Source organism: Medicago sativa, chromosome 7, assembly GCF_051527215.1.
Source record: "Medicago sativa cultivar Bolivia chromosome 7, Bolivia_mono, whole genome shotgun sequence".
Taxonomy (NCBI): domain Eukaryota; kingdom Viridiplantae; phylum Streptophyta; class Magnoliopsida; order Fabales; family Fabaceae; genus Medicago; species Medicago sativa.
Genome location: NC_140755.1, coordinates 62,094,170 through 62,118,003, shown reverse-complemented (window position 1 = coordinate 62,118,003; position 23,834 = coordinate 62,094,170). Strand labels below are relative to the sequence as shown.

The window sequence follows — 23,834 nt, the reverse complement described above, 5'->3', positions numbered from 1 at the left end:
ATCGCGACATTAAGTTAATTATGGGGTATAATGAACAAGCATCCATTAGGTTTCCTATTTGGTTTCGTGGAAATTGTCAATATGAATAGGGTCGAGACCTAATATATGTTGAATTTCCAACGAGATTTATAGATATTAAGGACAATAAACAATGACATCCATGTAAAAATATTGTATTGCAAGACTTGGTTATACGCTCACATGTGTAAGTGAACTATACTACATGAGGATACTATTAATCATTCAAAAAGGTTGCATGAAATACAAATGCATAAAAATAGTTGATGGTCCTACACATGACACCTTCCCAGAAACATATTATGCTTTGAGATTACTTGAAGATGGTAAAGTGTTTATATAGTGAATTACAGAATCAAGTGTTTTGGGTTTGGATCAACAATTGTGTACGTTATTTTTGACTCTGTTAACTTTGAGCATAATGACACACATTAGTGTTGCATGGGATGCAACGTGGCAACTATTGTTAGATGATATTTCATACGAATAGAGGAAGCAACACTAATGTTGTATGGGATGCCACATGACAACTATTGTTATACGAGATTATGTATGAAAGGAGGAAGCAGTTGCAAATTAATGGTTATTTCTATTCATATGTATTTTTACACTTTTTTATCATTCATTTTTGTATATACATTTTTAAAATTAATTTTTCAAATTTTATTTATAATTTGTAGATCTTCGATCCGTCACAATTATTTGAAAAATTTATGTTTAATCGATATTGAAAAGCTCCATCTACTAAACAAAATGTTGCTTAAAAAATTTAAATATATGTCATGACGAAACACTGATGATATGCCAACCTTCATGAATAAGCTTATTGTTGATGAGCTAAGTATGACAAAGTTGAATCGGCAAAGACACATGAGGAACTACAATTTATGTTGAATTACGAACTTAGATGTGTATATGATAAGATCACGAAGTCTGTTCTTTCTAGAAGCAGTGATTTATTTTTCATATATAGTTATGGTGGTATATTAGGAAAACATTTATATGGAAATGCATGCAGCTGTTAGATCTAAAGGGATAATTTTTTGAACGTTGCTTCCGATGATATTGTAGCTCTATCATTACTGGGTGAAAGAGCTCGACACTCATTATTTACAATCATGATTGAGATTAAGAAGTCATCAATGTTAACCATGAAAAAGGATAGTCCTAGGGAAAACTACTTTGTCAATTAAACTTATTAATTGGGATGATGCATCAATGATGCACCGCTGTTATTTTTGAGTAGTTGGCCATGGAGTACATAACATCATGTAAAAAATAGATCATCACAATAAGTATCAGCAGTTTGGTGGAATCATAATAGTTTTAGGTGGCGATTTCGGACAGACATTGCCTGTAATCAGGAAAAGATCGTGACATGATATTGTTGTTTCTTCAATTAATTCACCCATTCTATATGAAAACTGCATTATGTCGAGACTTACTGTGAATATGAGTTTGGGGGCATATATTGTATTAGCAGAGCACGAAGAAATTGTAAAGTTTGGAAAATGGATACTTTCAATTAAAGGCGGTGACAACAATGCAAATGAAAATGGTGAAAGAAAGATAGACATTTTTTAACCTCATAGATTTTGCATATTTTTTTTGTTACATATTAGTTTTTGTGAGTTGAGCTCTTGAGGCTCTTATGGGTCAAGACACACCTCAAGGATCAGCGCTTACAAAGTTACTTACAATCACTCATAAAAGAGGTTCTCGCATTGACAACATGAGTTGAACCCACGACCTTGCAAGTGATTCAACTACTTACTAAATGAGGCAACTTTCAATGACATACGTTAATACAATTATATAATACTTCCTTTTACAAAAAATAGACAATATTACAATTAACTTTATAATTTATACAAACTTCACTTTAAATTTATGCTGACTTATATGACAAATAACTTAAATGTACACTAATTTTGCTCGAGAGATATTTTTTTGTGTCATTAACTTTTCAAATTTATTTAAAATAATATTTCTGTTATTAAAATTTTATCGCTACGCTAATTTCCCATGCTTAGCATGGGTATCATACTAGGGGGAAAAACTTAGCACAGGGAAAACACTATGCTAATTTCCCATGTTAACGAATATATTATGTCACTAATTCTAGGTGAAGAGAAAGAGTATTTAAGCTCTGATTCTGTTTGTCGATCAGGCGAAAATTCTGATGTCTAGAGCGAGTGGTTCACAACGGAATTTCTTAACGTATTAAGAGCTCTGGAATTCCAAATCGCCGGTTGAAACTAAGGGTAGGATGTCCAGTTATGCTGATGAGAAACATCAATCAGGCCAATGGACTGTGTTATGGTACGAGGCTGACAGTTACAAATCTAGGGAAGAGCACGATAGTTGCTACCGTAATTACAGGAAAAAGGGCAGGTACCAGGGTATTCATTCCCATGATGAATCTTATTCTGAGTGATCCAGGACTACCCTTCAAATTCAGGTGCAAGCAATTTTCATTGACGCTTTGTTTTGCAATGACAATAAATAAAAGTCAGGGTCAATTTTTATCTCGATTGGGAGTTTATCTTCCTAAAGCCGTGTTCACGCATGGACAACTCTATGTCGCTGTCTCTCGAGTTACTTCTAGAAAAGGTTTTAAGCTGCTTATCTTGGATGAAAATAATAATGTTTGCAAGGAGACCACAAATGTTGTGTATCGTGAAGTTTTTCAAAAAGTATGATCATTGGTTATGTTTTAGAATTGTTGTTGCTATAATTTAGAAAACTAAAGTTGCGTATTGTTTGGAAGTCATTTGTTTTTTAATTTCTTTGTAAAGCGTAGGGATGACAATTGGACCCAGGCCCGGTGGATACCCGCAAAATATACCGACAACAGGTAGGATAAAACCCCGCTTTCATGGGTCTGGGCACGGGTCCGGGTAATATCCACAGATTTAAATGGGTACGGACACGGGTAAGGGTGTTATACTACCCAGCCCCGCAACCCACATATACGAATTTATATAATATGATAAATAATTTATTTACTTTTAGTGTACAATTAATTAATTAATTTAGGTATTTAAGCCTAAACCTGAGACTAAAAACTGCTTAACTTATTTGAAATTTTTTGGATCGTAGTTTTATTTCAATTGTGATGTTTTTTTATTGTCTTTTCATAGTTAAAGTGCGGGTAATGGCCACTTAGATGCCCAAAGGGTATGGGGAAGGGTATTAAAGTTGTTGCCCACATGGGTACGAGTTCGGGTACGGACATTTTTTACAAACGCGGGTATGGAGATGGATACTATAGTACCCTACCCATGGGGTACCCATTGCCATCCCTAGGCGTACTGGTCATTACATGACATGCAATTTCTATATAAGTAGATACTCCTGTCATTGACTTTTAATTGATGCACTTTTCAGGTATAACAATGCGCGGAACTTTTTTTTTTTCATCGTTGTTACCCTAAAATACAATATTTACATTAGACCATTGGTTTTGTAAAAAATAAAAACAAATAACAATCGGCGTTTCTGTATCCCAAACTATATTTATACACACCCGTAAAAAATTTAACGTTTGCATTCACGGACTAGGTGTATACATCTGACACTGACTATTATATAAAAAAATACAAATTTTTTAGTTTTTATGATTAATAAAATACTTTATGTCAACAAATAATAACATACAGTACGTCAGCGTATTTTTGCAAAAATATTACATATGCTAAGTTTAACAATGAGTACATCTTATACTACAAATAATTCGTATAAATATAAATCTAAATACTTTAATCGTTATGTGCAATGTTTAAATATTTCAAAATATATACAAAATTAAGATGATATTTTTTTCCATGTCAAATTTAAATTATAACCACACTTATAACTTTAAGATAACATAATATAAAAACTATAAATTTGATTAAAAAAGTTTTTTATTTCCCCGTGCTTGGCACGGGTCACTATACTAGTTTTCCTGAATTTAAGCACCTTTCTTTGTCAATTTAGCCTCCATTAAAAATTATGTTCAATTGCTAAAATTTAAGACAACAGTAAAAACAAATGGGACAAGATCAATTAGTGCATTTAATGAAAAATATATATTTTGACTTATCATAAATTTCTATTTAAGACGATTTACATAAATCAAATTGCACAAATCAATAGTTCAAATGTACCAAATATTTTTTCATTTAGCAGTCCTTATATTTTAACATATATCCTCTCTTCTTGCATCAATTTCACAAATGGATACTCTTCTACATTCAATGTAATTTATCATTTCATTAAAGATACGTCATCAAAAATTTAAAATTCAATGCACCTATAGCATTCCCCTTCAATTATTAGAAAGTATAAATTTGACTTGATTTGTCCATAACATAAAATGAATTGCTGATCACAGACCAAGGGAGGGATTTTTGCTAAGGTTAATTTTGTTTTTTAGGGGATTGTCAATGTTAATTTAATAGCATCATTTTAAACATAATTGAATATTATATTGAATAAAATTGGATATGTAAATTAATGCATAAAGAAATTGGTGTTGCTGATAGTAATTGATTATCAATTGTGATTTGTCCCCTAAAAGTCATTTAATTGTCGTATTATTTTTAATCGATTTTTTAATTTTCTTTGGACGCTAGGAGGGATCTTTGCATCCAATAAATATATAAGGCACAAAGGTGAGAATGCGTGATGTTTCGGCAAACTCATCTTAATAAAAAAGTTATTTCATTGTCCTTCGATTATTATCATGATGCGGTTTTTTACTACTTATTTTAGTAAACTATTACTCTTTTATGCTTTTTTCACTTATATTTTTTAATATGATCATGATTTGCAACCATAGATGCCAACTCAAATGTTGTAGTGTTAGACAAAAAAGGGGTCAAACAATAGTAGTTATTTTTACATTTTTAACTATTTATTTTCCGAAAGAGATTTATTTGTTCCTTAAGTTTTTTTTTTATCATTTTCATAATTTGCAACCATAGTTTTGCTAAATATTTATTTTGTTGGTCTTTTGACATGACAACTAACCCAAATATTGTCATGATTTCTAACGTCATAGACTCTACTTAGAATTATTTTATGATGGTGAAGATTGTTAAAACGTGTCATGCGACTGAAATATTAAAATCTCAAGAGTCACATTCATTTAAAATGATCCTAATGTATGTTGAGGTTATCATTAATTTGTTGTTTTTAGTGTTCTTATACTAAATTAAAAGCGTTTCTTGGTAAATCTAATTTTCGATTTTCATTTTTTTCTTCAATGAAACCAGACTCCTGCAATAGCCAAAAAGAGACTCATATACATCTTTGTAAACACAACTGAGGGAATGTGTTGTCTATACTATTAATTTGTTCCATGTTGTGAAAAACACTTAACAATATCGCATTATTAGAGAAAATTTCAAGATAGGCAATGTCTATGCCTCTAAATTTACAAGGTTGGCAATAATGATTTACCATGAAATTTGTATCATTTCACTCCACGGGTTGTTATTTTCCAAGAAGATTTTGACATAGATATGTTGGTTGGTGAATTTGTTTATATATTAAAAAATTAAACAACCTCATCATAATAATATAAACTTTTAGACTAAGAGGCTATTATTTATTCTATTCAGACATTATTGGTTAAATAACTACGATTGGAAAAAAAGAGAGAGAATATGTTATAAATAACTTCAAGGCCAAAATTGTTGTCATAGAGTTAGACATTAATAGCTAAACACTTTTTGTTATTGAAATAGTCCATCAACATAGTCAATTCATGAATGTTGCTGGGGTTTGTTGATTCAAGATTTTCTCCCAAAATTGTATTGAAAAATCGAAGGTTGCATAAAATATATATTAGTTTGTTAATTCGTTCTTAAATTAGTTATGCAATGAAATGTAAGTTTTTCATTTTTTTTAACACAATTTTTTTCAATTTAAATTGATTTAGATGGTTACGAGTTGGTATTTTTTTAATAGATTCCTTTCTGTGTATATCACATTGATTTTTGGATCAAGGATCTTCCATTTCTAATTGTGAACAAGCATCAAGCATGTTAGATTTCTTTTTTAAACCCTATTTAAATAGAACCCACTTCAGTTTATATTAATCAAAATATAGATTTTCTTTTTTGAAATTTTGGGAAAATAAGATATAAAAAAATGTCATAAAAATCATAAAATAGTTTTAATAATGTTAACTTGGTATAGAGTTAACTTACCTGCAAGGCTGTATGTTTAACCCCCAATGTTAATGTGATGATCTCTTTGATGGGTGAGACTTCTACTTACGTTCATTGGGCCTTGAGGCCTACTCCAACTTTGAGAAACCTCTGAAGACAAAATGATAAAACAATTTAATAAAGGGAGGTAATAAAATAAAAAAAAAAATCACTTATGAGATATGTGTATTCCATTTATATATAAGGTATACATACATTTTAACATGTATTGAACTTCATTTTAATAACAAATGTTATCAACATAAATTAAAATATATATAAAAAAATTCAGCACAAGTTTCCCCGTGCAAGGCACGGGTTTTAAACTAGTTCTAGGTACATATTGAACCTATGTATCAATATAACTCAAGATCATAATATGATGATGTTCATCATTTTCAATCAAAATAACATACATCGCTGACACTAACATTAAATTAACTAATGCTAATCAAAAAGTAAAAAACAAACTTAGATCGCAATAATCACTTATATATATATATATATATATATATATATATATATATATATATATATATATATATATATATATATATGATTAGGCAAATACATAAAGAGAATAAGAATAACGAGTATGCCAAATATAGTTAAGGTGACAACTGAAACACAATATTCTTCTTTGAGAATTCGAACATGGTAATAGTGGAATAGAAGTCTTTGGTAGAAATACATGCAAAAGAAGAACATATGATCACACATCATTCCTATCGTGCATTTTCGCATGAAGTTTAGATATTGGATCATTGTTCTTTTGAAAAGGATGAAGAGGAGGATGGAGACACTGTAACAAAAGAATGTTGCCATTCTAATTGCCTTAATCTTTCCCGGCAATTAGAATCATAATATTTTTTAATTTCATTGTCTCCATCCTCCTCTTCATCCTTTTTTTTAAAATTAGAGTGACCCCATATCCAAACTTCATGCAGCGGCGCACGATGATCTATGATCATATATTTTTCTTTGGCTTTTGTTTCTACCAAAAACTTCTATTCCATTACTACCATGTTCGAATTTTCAAAGAAGAGTATGACATCTCAGTTGTCACCTTAACTATATTTGATATATTATGTAATCTTTCTATGTATTTGCCTAATTATATCTATTTTGATTTTTTATTGCAATCTAGGTTGCGTTTTTACTTATGTGATTATGTAAGTTCTCTAGTGCTATAAAATTCAATGTGAACCATATTAATTAAGATGTTTGCGTATTGTTCCAGATTGGCAGACATATTTTTGGTTTGCTTTCATTCATGTCGTTGTATGTGTCGTCTTAACTTTGTTTGGATCTTTTCTATTGACATTTATTCAGACACAAATTTATTTTATTTCACTTGCTGACAACTTTGCTGAGTAGGCATAGTCATGTATATAAATTAATTCCTATTCAAGTGGATGCATTTTTTTTCCACTTGGTTGTTTCCAAACCCTTTGCCTTAATTTTTCTTTTTCTGTTTTGATCATACTGCAGCTAAAGGGAAGAATACACAGGAAGTCTTATACCAAAATTTCAGGTTTCTGTCACATGCTAGTTGATAAGTATTGTCTACTATAGTATTGTGATTTTCTTATACCATTCTAGTTCATCTTCATTATGTAATAGGTAATGGTACGTGTAAACCGTAGAAGTAAGGTGCCAAACCATAAGCTTGTTAACTTGTTTATGTAATATTGTTGAGACTTTTGAAGATTACCATGTTTAATTTGCACTCAGTAGTTGGATAAAGGTAAAAAATTATTTAAGTTACTAGATTTTTGAATTCTTCTACATGATCTAATGATATGTGAGGACTTACTGTTTCAAAATTTTCTTATAAAGGCAAACACCTTGTTGAGCATGATAATGAGACACTATTGGGGATTTACAACTTAGATGTGCAAATATATCCAGACGTGCATTCTCCAAGTTTAAGAATCCCGGTAATTTGCAAAGGTAAATTGGCTCCAATTTTTGTCTCTTTATTTAGTTAAAAATTGGAGCCAATTTACCATTGGAAATTGTCTGGATTCTTAATCTTGGACGATGCGCATCTGAGTATATTTCCACATCTAAGTTGTAAATCGTCAATCGTGTCTCGTTATTATACTCAACAAGTTTCATAAACTCTCAGCTTATATCCATACAATTTGACCGTTTGTTATTGAAATAACTTATACATAAACACTTGTATGATAAGAATTTATGCTATAAGCACTTAAGAGCCCGTTAGTTATAGCTTTTTTCAAGAAAAAATCACTTTTTTTAAGAAAATAATCACTTTTAATAATATTGCATCCGTTTGTTACAGATTTTTTAAAAAATCAGAATCTAAAAAAAATCTAAAAACAGCTTCAAATGAGAAGCTGTTGAGAGCAGCTTCTCAAAAAATACTCCCTCCGTTTCAAAATGAGTGTCGCTTTAGCCAAAAAAATTTGTTTCAAAATGAGTGTCGCTTTCAGTTTCCAATGCAATAATAACTTTTTCTTTTCAATTGTACCCTCCAATTAATACTCTGCACACTACTTTCAAAGCATTACTTTTTAAACTAACCAATAGTTAATAAGGATAATTTGGTAAAATAATCATTCTCTTTCTTTTAATCATTGCATTTTTTAATATGTGTGTAAACACCTAAAACGACACTCATTTTGAAACGGAGGGAGTAGATTTTTTTTAGAGGAGAGAGAAAATATGGATTTAAAGATTGAACTAATTTCGTAACAAAAAAATCGCTTTTATATAGCTGTATCCAAACAAACTAAATTATTTAAAAAAAAAAAGTGATTTTTATTACGGTAAACAAACGCATAATAGATTCTGATTTTTCAAAAAATCTCTAAAAAATAATCTCTAAATTATTTTATGTTAAAATCACTTTTATTTTAATCCGTAACAAACGGGCCCTAAATAGTTTATCCAGACCGAGCATAATAGTACCTGTTCGGGGTATGCAGCATCATCAAAACAGAACTCGGGTCTTTTTCCTTGGGTTGGATCAAACCCAGGTTTCTTCGGTGGTACAACATGTTGATGAAAATGCTACAACAATCTGCAAAATAAAAACAATGAGACGATACACATGTGAACGCTAACCCCGAGATTTAACAGGCAAGTCGAAGATTCAGAATTGACAAAAAAATATTTATATATCTGGAAGTGTAACCCAAAAATAATTGAAGGTGTGAATTTTCTGGGTTACATTTCCTGTTCTGAATGTGAGGTTTTATCATAAAAAATGTCAGTGTTGCTTGTGTGTCCTCAAATCAATATATATAGGCTATTTTCAAGCACGATAAGAAACTCAGTTTCTTTGAAACCCACTCATCATAGCATAAATATGTGGATATTTGTTAAACAACACGTTTGAGAATGAGTCAAGTAGGAGTCCGGATCCTCTCCATTTCCTCTGAAAATGGGGATCGACATTTCCTTGCCTTGCGGAACGACACGTGGCATAAGTGGAAACCAACGGTTGAGATCTATTCTTTCTTTAAAACTTGACGTAGTGCTAAAATTATGCCAACTTATTCTTTTGAAGGATAGCTATATGAAAAGCTCACATATATGCTTTGATGACTCAGAGAGATTATAGGAATGGTTTGTTAACATAGAACCGGTCAAATAATTGAGTAAGAATTCTAATGATAATAATAAAAACTTCACATTTAATAATTATCGATAAACCAACAACTATCGACAACCTTAACCGCTTAACTAATATAACTAGATTGTTTTATACCACCTAGACACATATTTCATGATTCTCATTGTTTTATACCAAAAACAACCATTCTTCCATTATCTCCCCTTCTCTCACTCTTCCCCAATATTTTATTTCATTTCTCAACCAAACTCAAAGATCAGTCCTCATAGCCCCTCATTCAAGCACTTCTTAGTGGAGATTTTTAGTATACACAAGTAAGAAAAATACTATTTCTATAATACTATTTTTTAGAATTTTGTTTTCAGCTACAATAGTGACTTTGATTAATATAACTGTGTCCAAAAAATATTAGCTCATTGGTAATGGTTTAGTCGCGATTAGGGATGGCAATGGGTACCCTATGGGTAGGGTACTATAGTGCCCATCCCCATACCCGCATTTGTAAAAAATACCCGTACCCGTGCCCGTACCCTCGTGGGCAACAACTTTAGTGCCCTTCCCCATACCCTATGGGTACCTAAGGGCCCATACCCGCACCCATTACCCGCACTTTAACTATGAAAAGACAATAAAAACATCATAATTGAAATAAAACTACGGTCTAAATTTTTTAAAATTTACTCAAAAAATAGTTCGAATCGTAGTATTTAGTGAAATAAAAAAATCCAAAATATCCCTAAAAAATTGTACACCGGCATGATGGAGTTGTTATTATATTAAGTAGTTTTTTTGTTTAAGTTTAGGTATAGGCTTAAATAGCTAAATTAATTAATTAATTATACACAAAAAATAAATAAATTATTTATGATATTATATAAATATGTATATGCGGGGTTGCGGGCCTGGGCAGTATAGTACCCTTACCCGTGCCCATACCCATTAAAATTTGTGGGTATTACCCGGACCCGTGCCCATACCCATGAAAGCGGGGTTTTACCCTACCCATCGTGGGTATTTTTTGCGGGTATCCATTGGGTCTGGGTCCAATTGCCATCCCTAGTCGCGATCTTCAAATGCTATCTGCACGATGATAAAATGACCATTAATATCACTTTAATGTTTAGAAAAAGGGTCTTGCTAACAAGTATCTATGTGACACTCTTTAAGAATTCCGAATTTAAAAATTACTAGTTTGAGACCCGTGCCCTGCACGGGAAATGTTTTTCCAAAAATTATTTTGTATATATTAAATAACATATTTTTTTAAATTTCTTGTGGGTCCTTATTATAAGAAATTTTTTAAAAAAATTTGTGGCCCTATTTATAAGAAAATGTCACATCTTTTAAGATATAGTTATTGCTTAAAAGATATTTTTATCCTTCATTTAATGATTCTATTTTTAATCTTAGTGGGTGTATTAATGATTATATTGGTGTTGGCCTAGTGGTATTATTGGCTTGGGATCTAGGAGTGTGCTCCTCCTCAATGTCGCACTCAGGTTCGATTCTCTCTGGTGTCAATTTGGGTGGGCTAATTTAGCTTCTTCAAAAAAAAATTAATGATTATATTGGTTTTGATGATTTTTGGTTTTGTTTCTTATATTAAGGACCAGAATGGGTAGATCAATAATACCTTAAAATTCTAGGGAAAAAAGGGAACATTACAATTAAAGAAGTCTTATTTTTATTTTGTCATTTTGTGTTCACCTAGAAGGTTTAGACTTTTTGTCCCCTTCTTCTTTGTGTTACTATAAAAATAGATCTAACACTCTATTTATTTTTTCACCCAAAAACTCAATCCTCTGATATGTGCGTATGAAAGGGAAAATTAAAGATAACCGAAAATATGATTTTTTTAAAAAATATTTTGGAAATAAAATCTAATTTTAAATAATTGTAACGGTAACTCATGTCAATTGATAAAAAGGAGGATTATGATTGAAGTCTAGCGAACCCGCGTACATTAATCGCGGGCGGAAACCACCAAACCCGTGTACGAAAATGAAACCATATAGCATGAAGGATTACGTGTGATTGATTAAAGTACCAACCCGAGTCTAAAAATGAAAAATGATAAACCATGAATTTTGTTATATTAAAAAAAAAAAATCTAACATGAATTATCCAAATAGTAAGAAATTAACGTTGGTAGAAAAAATACACACAATCAATTATCCCAATAATAAATTGGTTCAATGGTAAGTTTGATTCATGTCTCTTTATTGAAAATATTTTGTTTTGGAGAGGAGAATCTACACCATCAAATTCAAACAATGTAGATCAACTCTACATAATACATACATGCATAACATAGCAACCTAGTTAATTTAACCCTAATAAGTCCTAACAAATAAATGAAAAATCATTAATCACGGGCACAATCAAATGAACCCGTCTACGAATATAAAACCTTATAGCAGAAAAGTTTATGTGTGGCCCATTAAAGCATCAAACCGGGTCTAAAACTAAAAACTGAACTGATCATCAACATAAAAACGGTCCATATACCATCAACTACTTTAAGCAGGTTGAAAATTAAATGTAGAATGAATTTGTTAAGTTAGATTTTTATTAAGCGATAAATAAGTAATAACTCTTTCAAAAAAAAAAAGTAATAAGATGCTCCATATAGTGCAATATTGAAGCAACACAATTGCATATGTGACAAATGAATAGTTTTTACTCCCGTCATATATTATAAATAATAAAAAGCGATGTTTCATCCCTTTGCAGAAAAAATGCATAACAGATGTCCTAATACAACAAAAAAGTAAAGAAATCGTGAAAATAGTGTTTTGACATGAAAAGTGAAAATTTGAGATTATGGAGATTGTTTTGAGAGTCTATAGATTTATCTTTTTTTTTTTTTTCATTTTCAAACTTCAATTTTAAAGTAGAAAAGGTAAATTTTCTCCTACCACAAACTTATCAGTTTTAGTTGATTATTTATATAGTTTATTTTAATAATGCAAGCATATCATGTCTTTTATTTTTAAAAACATGTATTATCATTTTTTTTTCCCAATCATAATAGAAATTGTTATTGTTAGAGAATATCTTGGGGATTTCAGTGTAAAAAAATTTCTTTGATCTTGGAGCCCTATTTTTTCCAGAAAAAATAGGAAAGAATGAAAACTATTTAGTATAAAAATTTATAAATAAGATTTATTATGATCCACCAATATATGATGAGATATTAGGAAAATGAATAAAACAAATAAGCTCCTTATGATTTTTTATGGAACAATGAAATAACTTATTTTGTTAATAAAGTGAAATATAATAGCTTATGAGTGATATACATCGTATTAATTTTTTTGTTGAAGATACATATATTATTATTGAGTTTTTCTATCATATACTAATTTATTCATGTTAGAAGTTCAAAAACATAAGTTTTTATTTGAACTTATACATTTTATATTAAATATATAATTATTTAGTAAATAATTCCTCTTTTTCAAAAAAAAAGTTGTTACTTTTAATTGCTTTAACATGTGAATATTGGAAATATTAAACAAACCAATTATTAATTAAAGAAAAAATTTAGAAAAACAATAACTAACTTTTTATGATTTGTTTTTAATAAATAAATAAGTTTTTTCTAATAAAAATAATAATATAACAATTATTGCATAATAAAAAGAGAAAATGAAAACATTTTAAAGAAAAAGTGATCAACCAAGTTTTATCAGCATTTAAAAAAGATCGAGACGGAGGAAAATGTGGTTAGAAAAGTAAGAAACAATTCGTTTTTCTTGTTGAGAGGAAAATAAAGAAAATGTTATTCTTACATTTTGTTATCATATTGATTTGCAAGAATTATCATTTCCCTAAACGAAATACCGAATAAATAATTAAATGTACTTTTGACAACAAAAACACTAAATTTTAAAAAGAGACAAATTGATAAATAAAGGAGTCAAAAAAAGAAGAAGCAAAAAACACACCTTGATAGCAAACAAATGATAAAAAAATAGGCAAAAGTGTGTTTTTTCACATTAGAGTTTTACATATTTATAGGAAAAATAGACCACTCTTATCAGTGCTCCCATTTGATTTTTCAAATTAGCATCAATTTCATAAATAAAAAGCATTTGTTTTTTTTTTGTGTTAAATAAAAAACATTTAATTTACCAATAAATGACGATCATCGGTCAATCCTTGCATTAATACATCTTTTAAATTGCATTAACATATGATTTTTTTTAAGTAACATAAGAAATTATTCATGCTGTATATTATTATGTCTATATACACCATATTTTTTTTTCTCTCGCACCGGTTTCTGATCCACCAAAGGTGAGTGATTAATCCGGCTCATACGTAGCATTGGCCAAGCGTTGTTCCTCCTGAGAATCGAACCCGGTATTCCCCGAATACGTCCTTGGAAGGAGTTCCTTGCCATTGAAACCCAAGCAACTTGGTTTATATACACCATGTTTAAAAGTTTCTAAATTACGAATATTAGTTGGTGATATATGATCCTTTTTATTAGTGAATGTCTCCATAATTTTTTTATAAAATATTAATATTGAAAAAACCATCGATGAATTGATCTGAATGCTGAGAGATTTTTGTAAGATAAAATATCGTCTCAGGGAGAACCTATCATGTGTAATTTATAGATTCTTCGACGAAGATTAGTCACTGTTAATTGACATTAGAAACTTCTTACCGATAAGATGGAAAACAAAAGAAAAATGGTAATTTAAAACCATTAAAAACTTTTTTTGTTGACTACATGTGCTATTGATATATTTCAAGCTCAAATAACATTTTATTTGTTTGTTGGTTTGCACATTATATTTCAAAGGATATCTCATACTTAAACTTATAATGAGGATAGTGTGATATGTAATAACATTATAATTCAAACAACTGCAACCAAAGTTCCTATATATGTAACAATGCGCAATATAATATGTAGAAAAAATATCAATACATGTGGCAAACCCTATGGAAACACACAAAATAGATTTCAAGTGAATTGGTAAGTAATTCTTATATCAATTAACTTTTCTTTGATTCTATACATATAAGGATAATTCATACAAAATTAAGCTCTTCATACATAAATGAATACTAACTTATCCACAAATATATAATGGTATACCCTTGCACATGAGGTTAGGAAAAAACTAATACATCTAATATTTAGTTTCATAACACATCAAAAGATTATGGCATATCAAAGTATAAGAAGATGATAGCTAGTTTCACCCCTACGCTTAGTAAAAGGAGAGAAACCCTTTGCTTCAAAATCACATTAAAAAAAAAAAACTTCTCCATACATTGCCGAGTATATTTTGATACTTTTAAAAGCTTGCATCAAATCAAGGATATTAGCATACTTTTGAAAAAGAGACGGAAGAAACGATGTGGTGGAAAGTGCCTGCAAATTTAGCCTATTTATAGTACAATTAGAGAGGTAGTTTTGTTAAGTCAACTTTTTTGTAGTATTTAGATTTTAATGAAAATGAATATGCATTAAAATCACATCATGTGACAATTTCAAGTCAACACAATTCTCTCTCAATAATATTCTGCTACACAGTTTTATAACAACTTTTACTAAAATTTTGCTGCACTTTTTTTCTTTAGAGTCATTTTCACCAATATTTGACTGCGCGTTTTTCTAATAATTTTTTCTAATATTTTTCTACATGTTTTTTGTTAGTCATTTTCACTAATAATTGGATTCATTCTAATTAATATTTCACTAATATTCTCTCCTTAATTTTTTGTTGTACACTATTCTTCTACATGTTTATTTGTAGGGTAATTTTTTTTGTTCAAGTGACCCTCATGGATTGTTAACTTTTATCCACCTTAAGAGTTATTTAATTTTTTATTTTGAAATAAAGAATCAATTACGAAATAATTTTCACAACCATTAAACTCTTTTTTTTTGCGACGAATCATACTTATTATTTTTTGCGACGAATCATATTTATTATTTTTTGTTTGATCAAATAAAAAAATTAACAAATTTAAATTTTTTGAAGGAAACAAATGTAATATTGCTAATTAACATTGCCTTATATATAGTGTTAAGAAAATTGGGAAATTTAATCATCATTTGCCAAGTGGCAAAATGCATATGTGGAGAGCCTATTAGAAAAGTAGCATTTAATAAAGGTCAATGTAAAACATTTGCAATTGTATATAATATAGATATAGATATAGATATAGATATAGATAGATAGATATAGATATAGATATAGATTTATTCAAAAAGTTAAATATTACAAATGCTAATGCATTGAATACACGAATTTTCATAAAAACTTACTATTAAATATCTTTAAAAAGTGTTCTAGTACTCGTTAGTATTTCCCTTAAAAGAAATTCATCTTGTCAGACAAAGATTAAAAATAAAAAATAAGTATCACTTTCATGGTTGTACAAATGTGTCAAGCACGAGTCAGGATCTGCTCCAGTCCTCATTTTCCTCCAGTTTCCAGTTTTCTTTGCTGATACATTACACGTGGCAAAAAAGAATTAAACGGTTGAGTTTAAAAATGAAAAATAGTTCTTTACTGTTCCTCTTCTTCTCAACCATACCATTCACTCTTCTCTCCTATCACGTTATTGCAGATAAAATACTAACAGATCTTCAATTGATTACAACCACCAAATAAATTCATGGTTTTAATTGACATTTGATTCCTAAATTTTGAGAAAGGGGAAAGGTTCAGTGGGATTTCTCTGGAATTAGAACAGTGATGCAGTGGCAGCGGTGCAACTGTAATATGTTTCTGCGGAGGTAACACAGCGGAATTAAAAGCGGCTACTTTGACATATTATGGCAGCGGGTAACATGCAGTGGAGAACGGTGGCGGGACGGCGGCGATAAGAAGGAGAGATGGTGATGGATTGAAGATTCGCGAAAGGAGCGTGTCTCTATTTTATTTTTGTTAAACAAGCAAAATGGTGTTTATTCAATCTCAGCCATTAATTTTTTATTTGCCACGTGGCGTACATCTAAGCAAAGTGTAACATCCCAGACTGCTTACAGGATTGCCGACTAACCCCACAAACCAACACGAGTCTTTTCAGCATGCTTTGTCCTCACTCACATGCTTACCGGGAAACTTCCCGGTAGGTCACCCATCCTAGTACTACTCCAAGCCAAGCACGCTTAACTGTGGAGTTCCTATGGATTGAGCTCCCGAAAAGAAGATGCATCTTGTTAATATGGGTAGTACCTAACAATTCTTATAAGCCTTCCTTCAACCATGTAGTCCCATACCTACACGGCCTCTGGATCCCTCTCATTCCGATGTGTTTCGGTTCCTACTATTGTCGTGGGGGTCCCTTGCGGCTTAAACCGTTCCCCTTAGGTCGGGAACCTTTCGTATCCACCTAGCGGGATATCGAAAGCCACGACGTGGGTGTTACACAAAGAACCGAAAAACTGGATGTAACAATGACTGGAGCAGATCTGAACTCGTCAAGCACGTTTTGTTAGTTTGTGTCATGTTGCTCGACATATTTCTTATTGATTGGCCTAGTGCAAAACGTTGGTCGTAGGGTTGGACCCACCGTATGCTTAGTGTGGATATAGCCACGCCAAAATATTACCCAATTGTTTCTCATATACTGGGCATAAACACTTGATTATTTTTATACTTCGTAAGTCGCTAGTATTTCATGTTTCTATCTATGGTTAGCGGTATATATTCGCTGACTCGTGTTTATCCTGTGTTGGAATCCTAGTGCTCCCGTTTTTAACATTTTTTAAAAGTATTACTCTAAAGAGTTACTCCCGGAGTCAACAGATCCCACCTCTTAATATATATATATATATATATATATATATATATATATATATATATATATATATATTAGTATTATAAAACAAATATTCAGTTACAAAATATTCATAAATATATATTCAAATTTTATTTAATAGTATAATTATGATGTAGATTTGATACAAAATTTTCTCATATTGATATCGATTTTGATTTCCATAATTTGTTTTTAGGTCGGTATGAATAAAGATAATATTGGAAATAAATAAAAAAAGACTTAAAAGTTGGTTGAAAGAGAGAGAGTGTCAATAGAATATATTGACAAACATAGTAAATATTTGGTAAAAGTTGGACTTTTTCTATGTCATATTATATCTTAATTTTCTTGTGCTTTCTGGAGATAAACAATGTTATTTCTTATTTTAAATATAATTTAGTTTATAATTTATTTCATAATTTAGCCACATCAAACTATTTTGCCTTGATCCGCCCTTGGTTGGTTGTGGGTCAAGTTCGTAGGAAAGTTGCAATGCGGTGCCTTTATCAACCAAGTTTGGTGCATGGACTCGTAGGAAAGTTGCAATGCGGTGCCTTTATCAACCAAGTTTGGTGCATGGACGACAGTTCTAATATACTAATATAATGTCTCTATAAGCAAAGATATGACAGTTTGCATATACATTCTATGTGTTGAGTTGGAAGTCTCTTTGAAAATAGTTCTGATAACTGACTAATATATCGGTTATGTGATCTTTTTCTTTGTTGTTCCCCTTGGAGGTGTTCTAGGGAGGGGAAATCCTCCAGAAATGGAGTTCACCGGTGGATGTTCCACTTTCAACTTTCTGGTAGTCTTAAAGTGGTTGCCCTTGTGCGTGTGGAGTATTACGACGGTTTCCTCCAACACCAGAGTAACGATGGGTGCGATTTCTTCCAACATCAAAGAAACAATGATGTTGATGTTCATACGCGAAAGTGAGAACATATATAAAAAATATAGAGAGATCATGAGGAATAAAGGCCACAAACTATATTTCTCGATACCAATAAACCTTTTTTCAAATCATTAACCTGGAAGCATACAAAGACAAATTGAAAAGATCTCGTTATAGCTAATTTTTAGCTAAATAAAATTAAACTTCTTCAATGTTTATTGCAGTTTGAGTCTTCAAACAAAGTAGAATTGGCGCACGCGTCTTTATTGCAGTTTGTATACAGATGTTAGATTGAAGTAAAATCATAAAGACAACTAAATAAAACCGAACTGAAATTGTTGAAATTGAGGTGTGTGTATATTTTCCTTTTTCTTATGTATGAATTACACGGTGACAGAAGTTTCTGCAAAAAATTAGCTTAAAATTTGATATTTTTTTTCAAGTTGATGTCAATGCCAAGGTTGATGTTCATGACGTGTCTGCAAAACCTTCAACATACTGTACATCTATTTTTTGCAGAGTTATATTTATCAATCATACATTTGTACCTTATCATTGTTTTCAATGGTGATATAGTTATATTTGTGTGTGTAGAATTATACAAGTAAAAGGAAATGGATTTTAAAATAATCTTATATTAAAATAAGATTATTGAAACCTTATATTTTAGGACGAGTAAAAGTCATTGTTGTGTTAACTTAGAACACATTAAAGTGATTATCATTTCAAATGAATTGCTTATGATTATTTCAATGAACCATTTCTTTCTTTGCTTCCATAAATTCTTCAAGCGTGTACCCCTCCTTCTGATAACATTCAAACTCTGAATTAATAATAAAGTGGATGGTGATTGCGAAGCAAAATCATCGTTGGAAAAAAATTCACCTTCGATGTAAAGTCATGATGATTCTCCAAACAATACATTAGAGAATCCTTGAGGAAATCTTGAGCAGGCGTGTAGGCTCCTAATTTGTTGCCTTTTGATCAGAGGAAATATTGAGGCTTGTATATGTTTGTACATATGTTGTTGCATAGATACGGCTATAGCATCCGATATAACATGGGAGCAGATACGAGAATACGACAATTTTGAAAAAGAATAAAGTTGCAAGTACGTCAATAAAAACACACGAGTTTCGTTATATAGTATATTATGAAAAAACTAAATTATTCAATTTACAACAAAAACATCATAAAAGTTGAAAATTAAAGTTGGTTAGAACAGTTAAAAAAACTCATATACATATAATAATGTATCATCAAACTCCTTAGATCAGCTTTGTAGTTTTGTAACTCTGCAGTATGCTACATTTCACAGCATCATCAACCTATAAACCACATGTACCAACAAGCAACCAGGTTTAAATGATGTATACATATCCAAACCTTTGACAAATTATCATAAGGTTTTTCATCAGATGATAAATTCATGTCATACAAAGTACAGGTGAACACAATTAAGTATGATGCATCCCAACTCATCCCTTATTCCCCTCTCAGCGATAATTTTTAGTTCTATTATGTTGGTGATTAGACTTTATATACAAAATATTCCAAGAGAGATTGATGTTAGTTAAGGTGCATAATGAAATACTAAAAAGAAAAAAAAAATGGATATAAGTAATATTTCAAAAGTATTACCACTGAGCCAGTCTTTCTCCCAAATTTCTTTACGTATCGAATGGGAAGGTCAGGCCCAGAAATCATCTGAGGCTTTGCATCAAGATATTGACCACTCTCCTCAACGACCAAATTACTGTACAAGAAAAGAACGAACTTAGACAATTTCCACGAGTTAGCCAAAGAGATACATGAAAGCGTAAAGAGATATATAAACCAGATTTCAACGCCAACACCTAGAAAATCCAACCCTTGTTCAACCGTAATTAGTCCCCTGGTTTTCCTCACAGAAGCATTGACTGTGTATAGATCAAGTGGTCGAAGTGACATCAAATTAATAACCTATGTGGATAAGACCATCACTCATCGTTAGTCATAGAAAGTGTTGCATAAAGAGGAAAATTCATCTCAAGTAATTGCAGACCTTACCTCCGCACTGATTCCATCCTTTGCCAGTATCTTAGCAGCCTAAACATCGAGTGAAAGTTATTTACAAATGTTTGCTTGTTTGGAGGACAAGAAGTTAGAGATCGTGATCTTTCTTTTATTATTTAATACTTTGATGCACGACAACTCTATCAACTTCACATACTTCTCAATAAATGATGATTAAACACTCGATTAAACAATACATATCTAGAGTACAAAAGATCTTTGGGTAAACAAACCTTGAGAGCATAGCCAACCATTTGTGAGTAAGCTTTAATAGTCACATCTGCTCCTTCTCTCTGGTCGTAAAAAAGCATGAATTTAACAATAATGGTAATTTTCATAATGTGTGACTGACAGTTATAAGTGCAGATAATTAAGTACCTTTGCTTCAACTACTAATTTTTCATGTACTTATTAAACATCACAATTTACAAGAAATCATTTTTTTCAAGGAAAACTACAAGATCATGCTCCCTTAGAGCAGCTTTGAGCAAACCACAGGCATCTTCAGATGAATATGGGGTACAAGCCAGGATAACATGCATAAAACTGCACAGTAGAAAAGTTTTATGGCATAAAAAAAGAGACAAACTGAAGTCTTCTCAATTGGTCATAACCAGAGTAAAACAATAGAGAATGCAAACAAAAAGATAACCGAAGTTTTCAGATAATTAACAAACCGCATAAGTTTCACGCATGGGCCCTCGAAATACAGCATGTATCATAGGACTGAAGTCAAAATCATCATCAGATATGTCGTGCCTTAATGCAATAGCACTAATGAAGGAATGTATTGCCTGCAACACAAGTCAATATAAAATGAAATGAGATAATGATGGGGATAAAATTAATAGGAAATATAGTAACCCAAGATGATGAAAGGTCTGTTTATAAGCCCTTCGGTAAATACCTACCGAACGTTGTTTTATAGGCTTTTTGAGCAAATAGGGGGACCAAAAGAGAAATTATCAAAGCCTATTCATGCTAGCATGAATCAGAAACAGCCTTCATTGTCCCAAAGCAAAAATGTATAGGAGTATTTTAGACTCAAACTTTGTTGTCCAAGCCCTATATTAATTGGGCGTATTTGGGCCGACCTATTTTGTCACGTCTAATTAAGCACATGTTTTGGTTTGTGCTTGGAAAGTCCCAAACCATGGTTTGGCTAGAAGCTTGTAGCTTGTATCTCTTGCCCAAATGGTTTGCAAATTTTAAATGCAAAACCCAACATGAAATTAAGTGGGAGCTGCGAGAAGTAATTGTACATTCACTATTAACACTAATCTTATCGGAAAACTTCGGTGACACGAACTCTACAAATGTAATTTACCATCCAAAGCAGCATTAAGTCCGAAATCAATCTGCATTATATTTAACAAACAAATTAAGCCAAACCAGCAATTGCTACCGTATATAAATCATGTTTTTCCCCTATGAATTGACAGTCGAATATATGTGCAAAATAGGTAAAATAAATGTATGTAAGCTCTAGAAACTCCTCCTGAGAGATAGGAAGAAGGATACCTGTGATTTCTGTGGTAAAAATACTTCAGGAGGAATTACTATCGCTAAAAAACATCAAATCAAATGAGAGTACGAAGAGATGTAGGTCGTTGCTCCAAAATACCGGATGATAATTGTGTATTGTGAACGATATTAAAAGTGTCGATGCGTCTTCATAAATAAAAAATGAAGAGAATGGAAGTAATTCTGTATTGATTGTGATTTATAACCAAACTTCTAACAGTCAAGAGACAATAAATTTTGTACTTCATGTGCTGCACAGTGTCTAGACGTGTTGCAGGGAGATATCGGAAAGATTCTTAATGTTAAAAAGGTTATACAAAAATGAACCATTCATTAGCTTGTTGATAACGGAAAAAAAAGGCTCTTAATGGATTACATTTATCAAGCAATGCTCTCAACTTTTATAATTCAAATAAAAGTTGTGTTGCAGCGGAGTGGTAGAAGAGGTATGGAACAAATACATTAAATTTACATTTGCATAGTTCAATGGGGTGTGAGTGTGAGCGCAATCTAGTAGTAGTGGAAGTGATGAAGAAGAATTAGATTTTGACTGTCATATGCTTTATTTCCTTGACTTTTGTTGGTATTGATATGTATGTTTTGATTAAGACTTGTTGATTTTTAATGTTTCATACATTAAATATATGTTTATATAATATGCTTATAGATTAATGTAATTCGCCCAAAAATTATCAGATAGCAGTCGTACCGCTACATGCTCCCCCACTTTTGGGGTCGGCTGCTTTACGCCACTATAGAGGATTGACTACCTAGCCTGCACCCCGCAATGCCAGTTTTGGGGTCGCGGCCACTCTGAAATTTGCATACGTAAGTGTTCAAATAAGACATATAGAAAGAAAAATTACCTCAGCTGGAAAAACCCTCTTGGTGACATACTTCAACTGCAGTCCCTTGGTTTCCTCATGCATCTAAATGCAAGAACAAAGAAGGCTGATAGGTCCCACAGAAAGCCGAGAAATAACAGCAGCAATCGGAAACACATAAGTATGCAAATTGATTGAAATCCATCCGGACAATAAAATGATTTTAAAAATTTTAGTTTATATAACATTGTTGGATGACCTTACGTGTTCATATGTCACGACGAGTCTATTATCCGCCTGCATTTCCTCGTCAAGTGTGGAATTCAGAGCATCTCTGACTGTCATCATCTGCATTGCATATTTAGAGAAGTAGAGAGCTTTGTATTTTCTGTAGAGTATGGGGAGTTTGATTTGATGATAAGAAAGGAAAATCTGTTTAGCAGCTGAAGAGTAATGTCTAAATGCGGCATGGCGAATACTCTGAAAATCAAAGTGTTGATTTAGTAACATTATGAAGAGAAATTTTTGTTTGTCGTAAACTGGCCGTGCGCAGATGCATAGAATAATTCTTGACTCTTGCGGGACTCAAATGGGTGGAAAATAAACATGTTGCAAGTCTAAGTTCATATTTAAAACTCGGGACATTGGTTAAGTTATAAGAGATTGGTGTCATCTCTTCTAGGAGGTTTAGGTATAATATTATGGAATTTAATGATATGATACATTTTGTCTTCTAATAAGACCCAACATCTTGCTTTCTTTCTTTCCTGAAACTTGAGAATCAGATATTAAAACCAACAAAAAATGACAATTGAGAGAACAACTACATGAGTATGAGTATGAAATCCTTGCACATGTATATCAATCAAGTTCTGATAGCCACTCGCCATGAAACAAACCTACTCTTGATTTGACCT

General features: G+C 31.4%; 1 protein-coding gene across 1 annotated transcript; it reads right to left on the bottom strand.

Annotated features, from left to right (window-relative positions):
• Positions 1-19,708: 19,708 nt before the first annotated feature.
• Positions 19,709-23,427, bottom strand: LOC146907448 (pyruvate dehydrogenase E1 component subunit beta-2, mitochondrial-like). Its single transcript, XM_085729109.1, has 8 exons — positions 23,182-23,427; positions 22,960-23,022; positions 21,269-21,363; positions 20,999-21,115; positions 20,803-20,947; positions 20,564-20,602; positions 20,352-20,476; positions 19,709-20,270 (listed from the first exon to the last, which is right to left on the bottom strand). The coding sequence occupies exons 1-8, from the start codon at positions 23,425-23,427 to the stop codon at positions 20,108-20,110; spliced, it is 993 nt and encodes a 330-aa protein (XP_085585235.1). The 3' UTR covers positions 19,709-20,107.
• Between the last annotated feature and the right edge of the window lie 407 nt (positions 23,428-23,834).

What these genes read in the sequence shown, in the direction of transcription:
- LOC146907448 (XM_085729109.1), bottom strand. Translation starts at nt 23,427, where the DNA reads ATGTTACTAAATCAACACTTTGATTTTCAGAGTATTCGCCATGCCGCA. An exon ending in TGGTTGGCTATGCTCTCAAG is followed by an intron (nt 20,603 to 20,802) that starts GTTTGTTTACCC and finishes CTCGATGTTTAG; the next exon opens with GCTGCTAAGATACTGGCAAA. An exon ending in GGTGTTGGCGTTGAAATCTG is followed by an intron (nt 20,271 to 20,351) that starts GTTTATATATCT and finishes TTTCTTGTACAG; the next exon opens with TAATTTGGTCGTTGAGGAGA.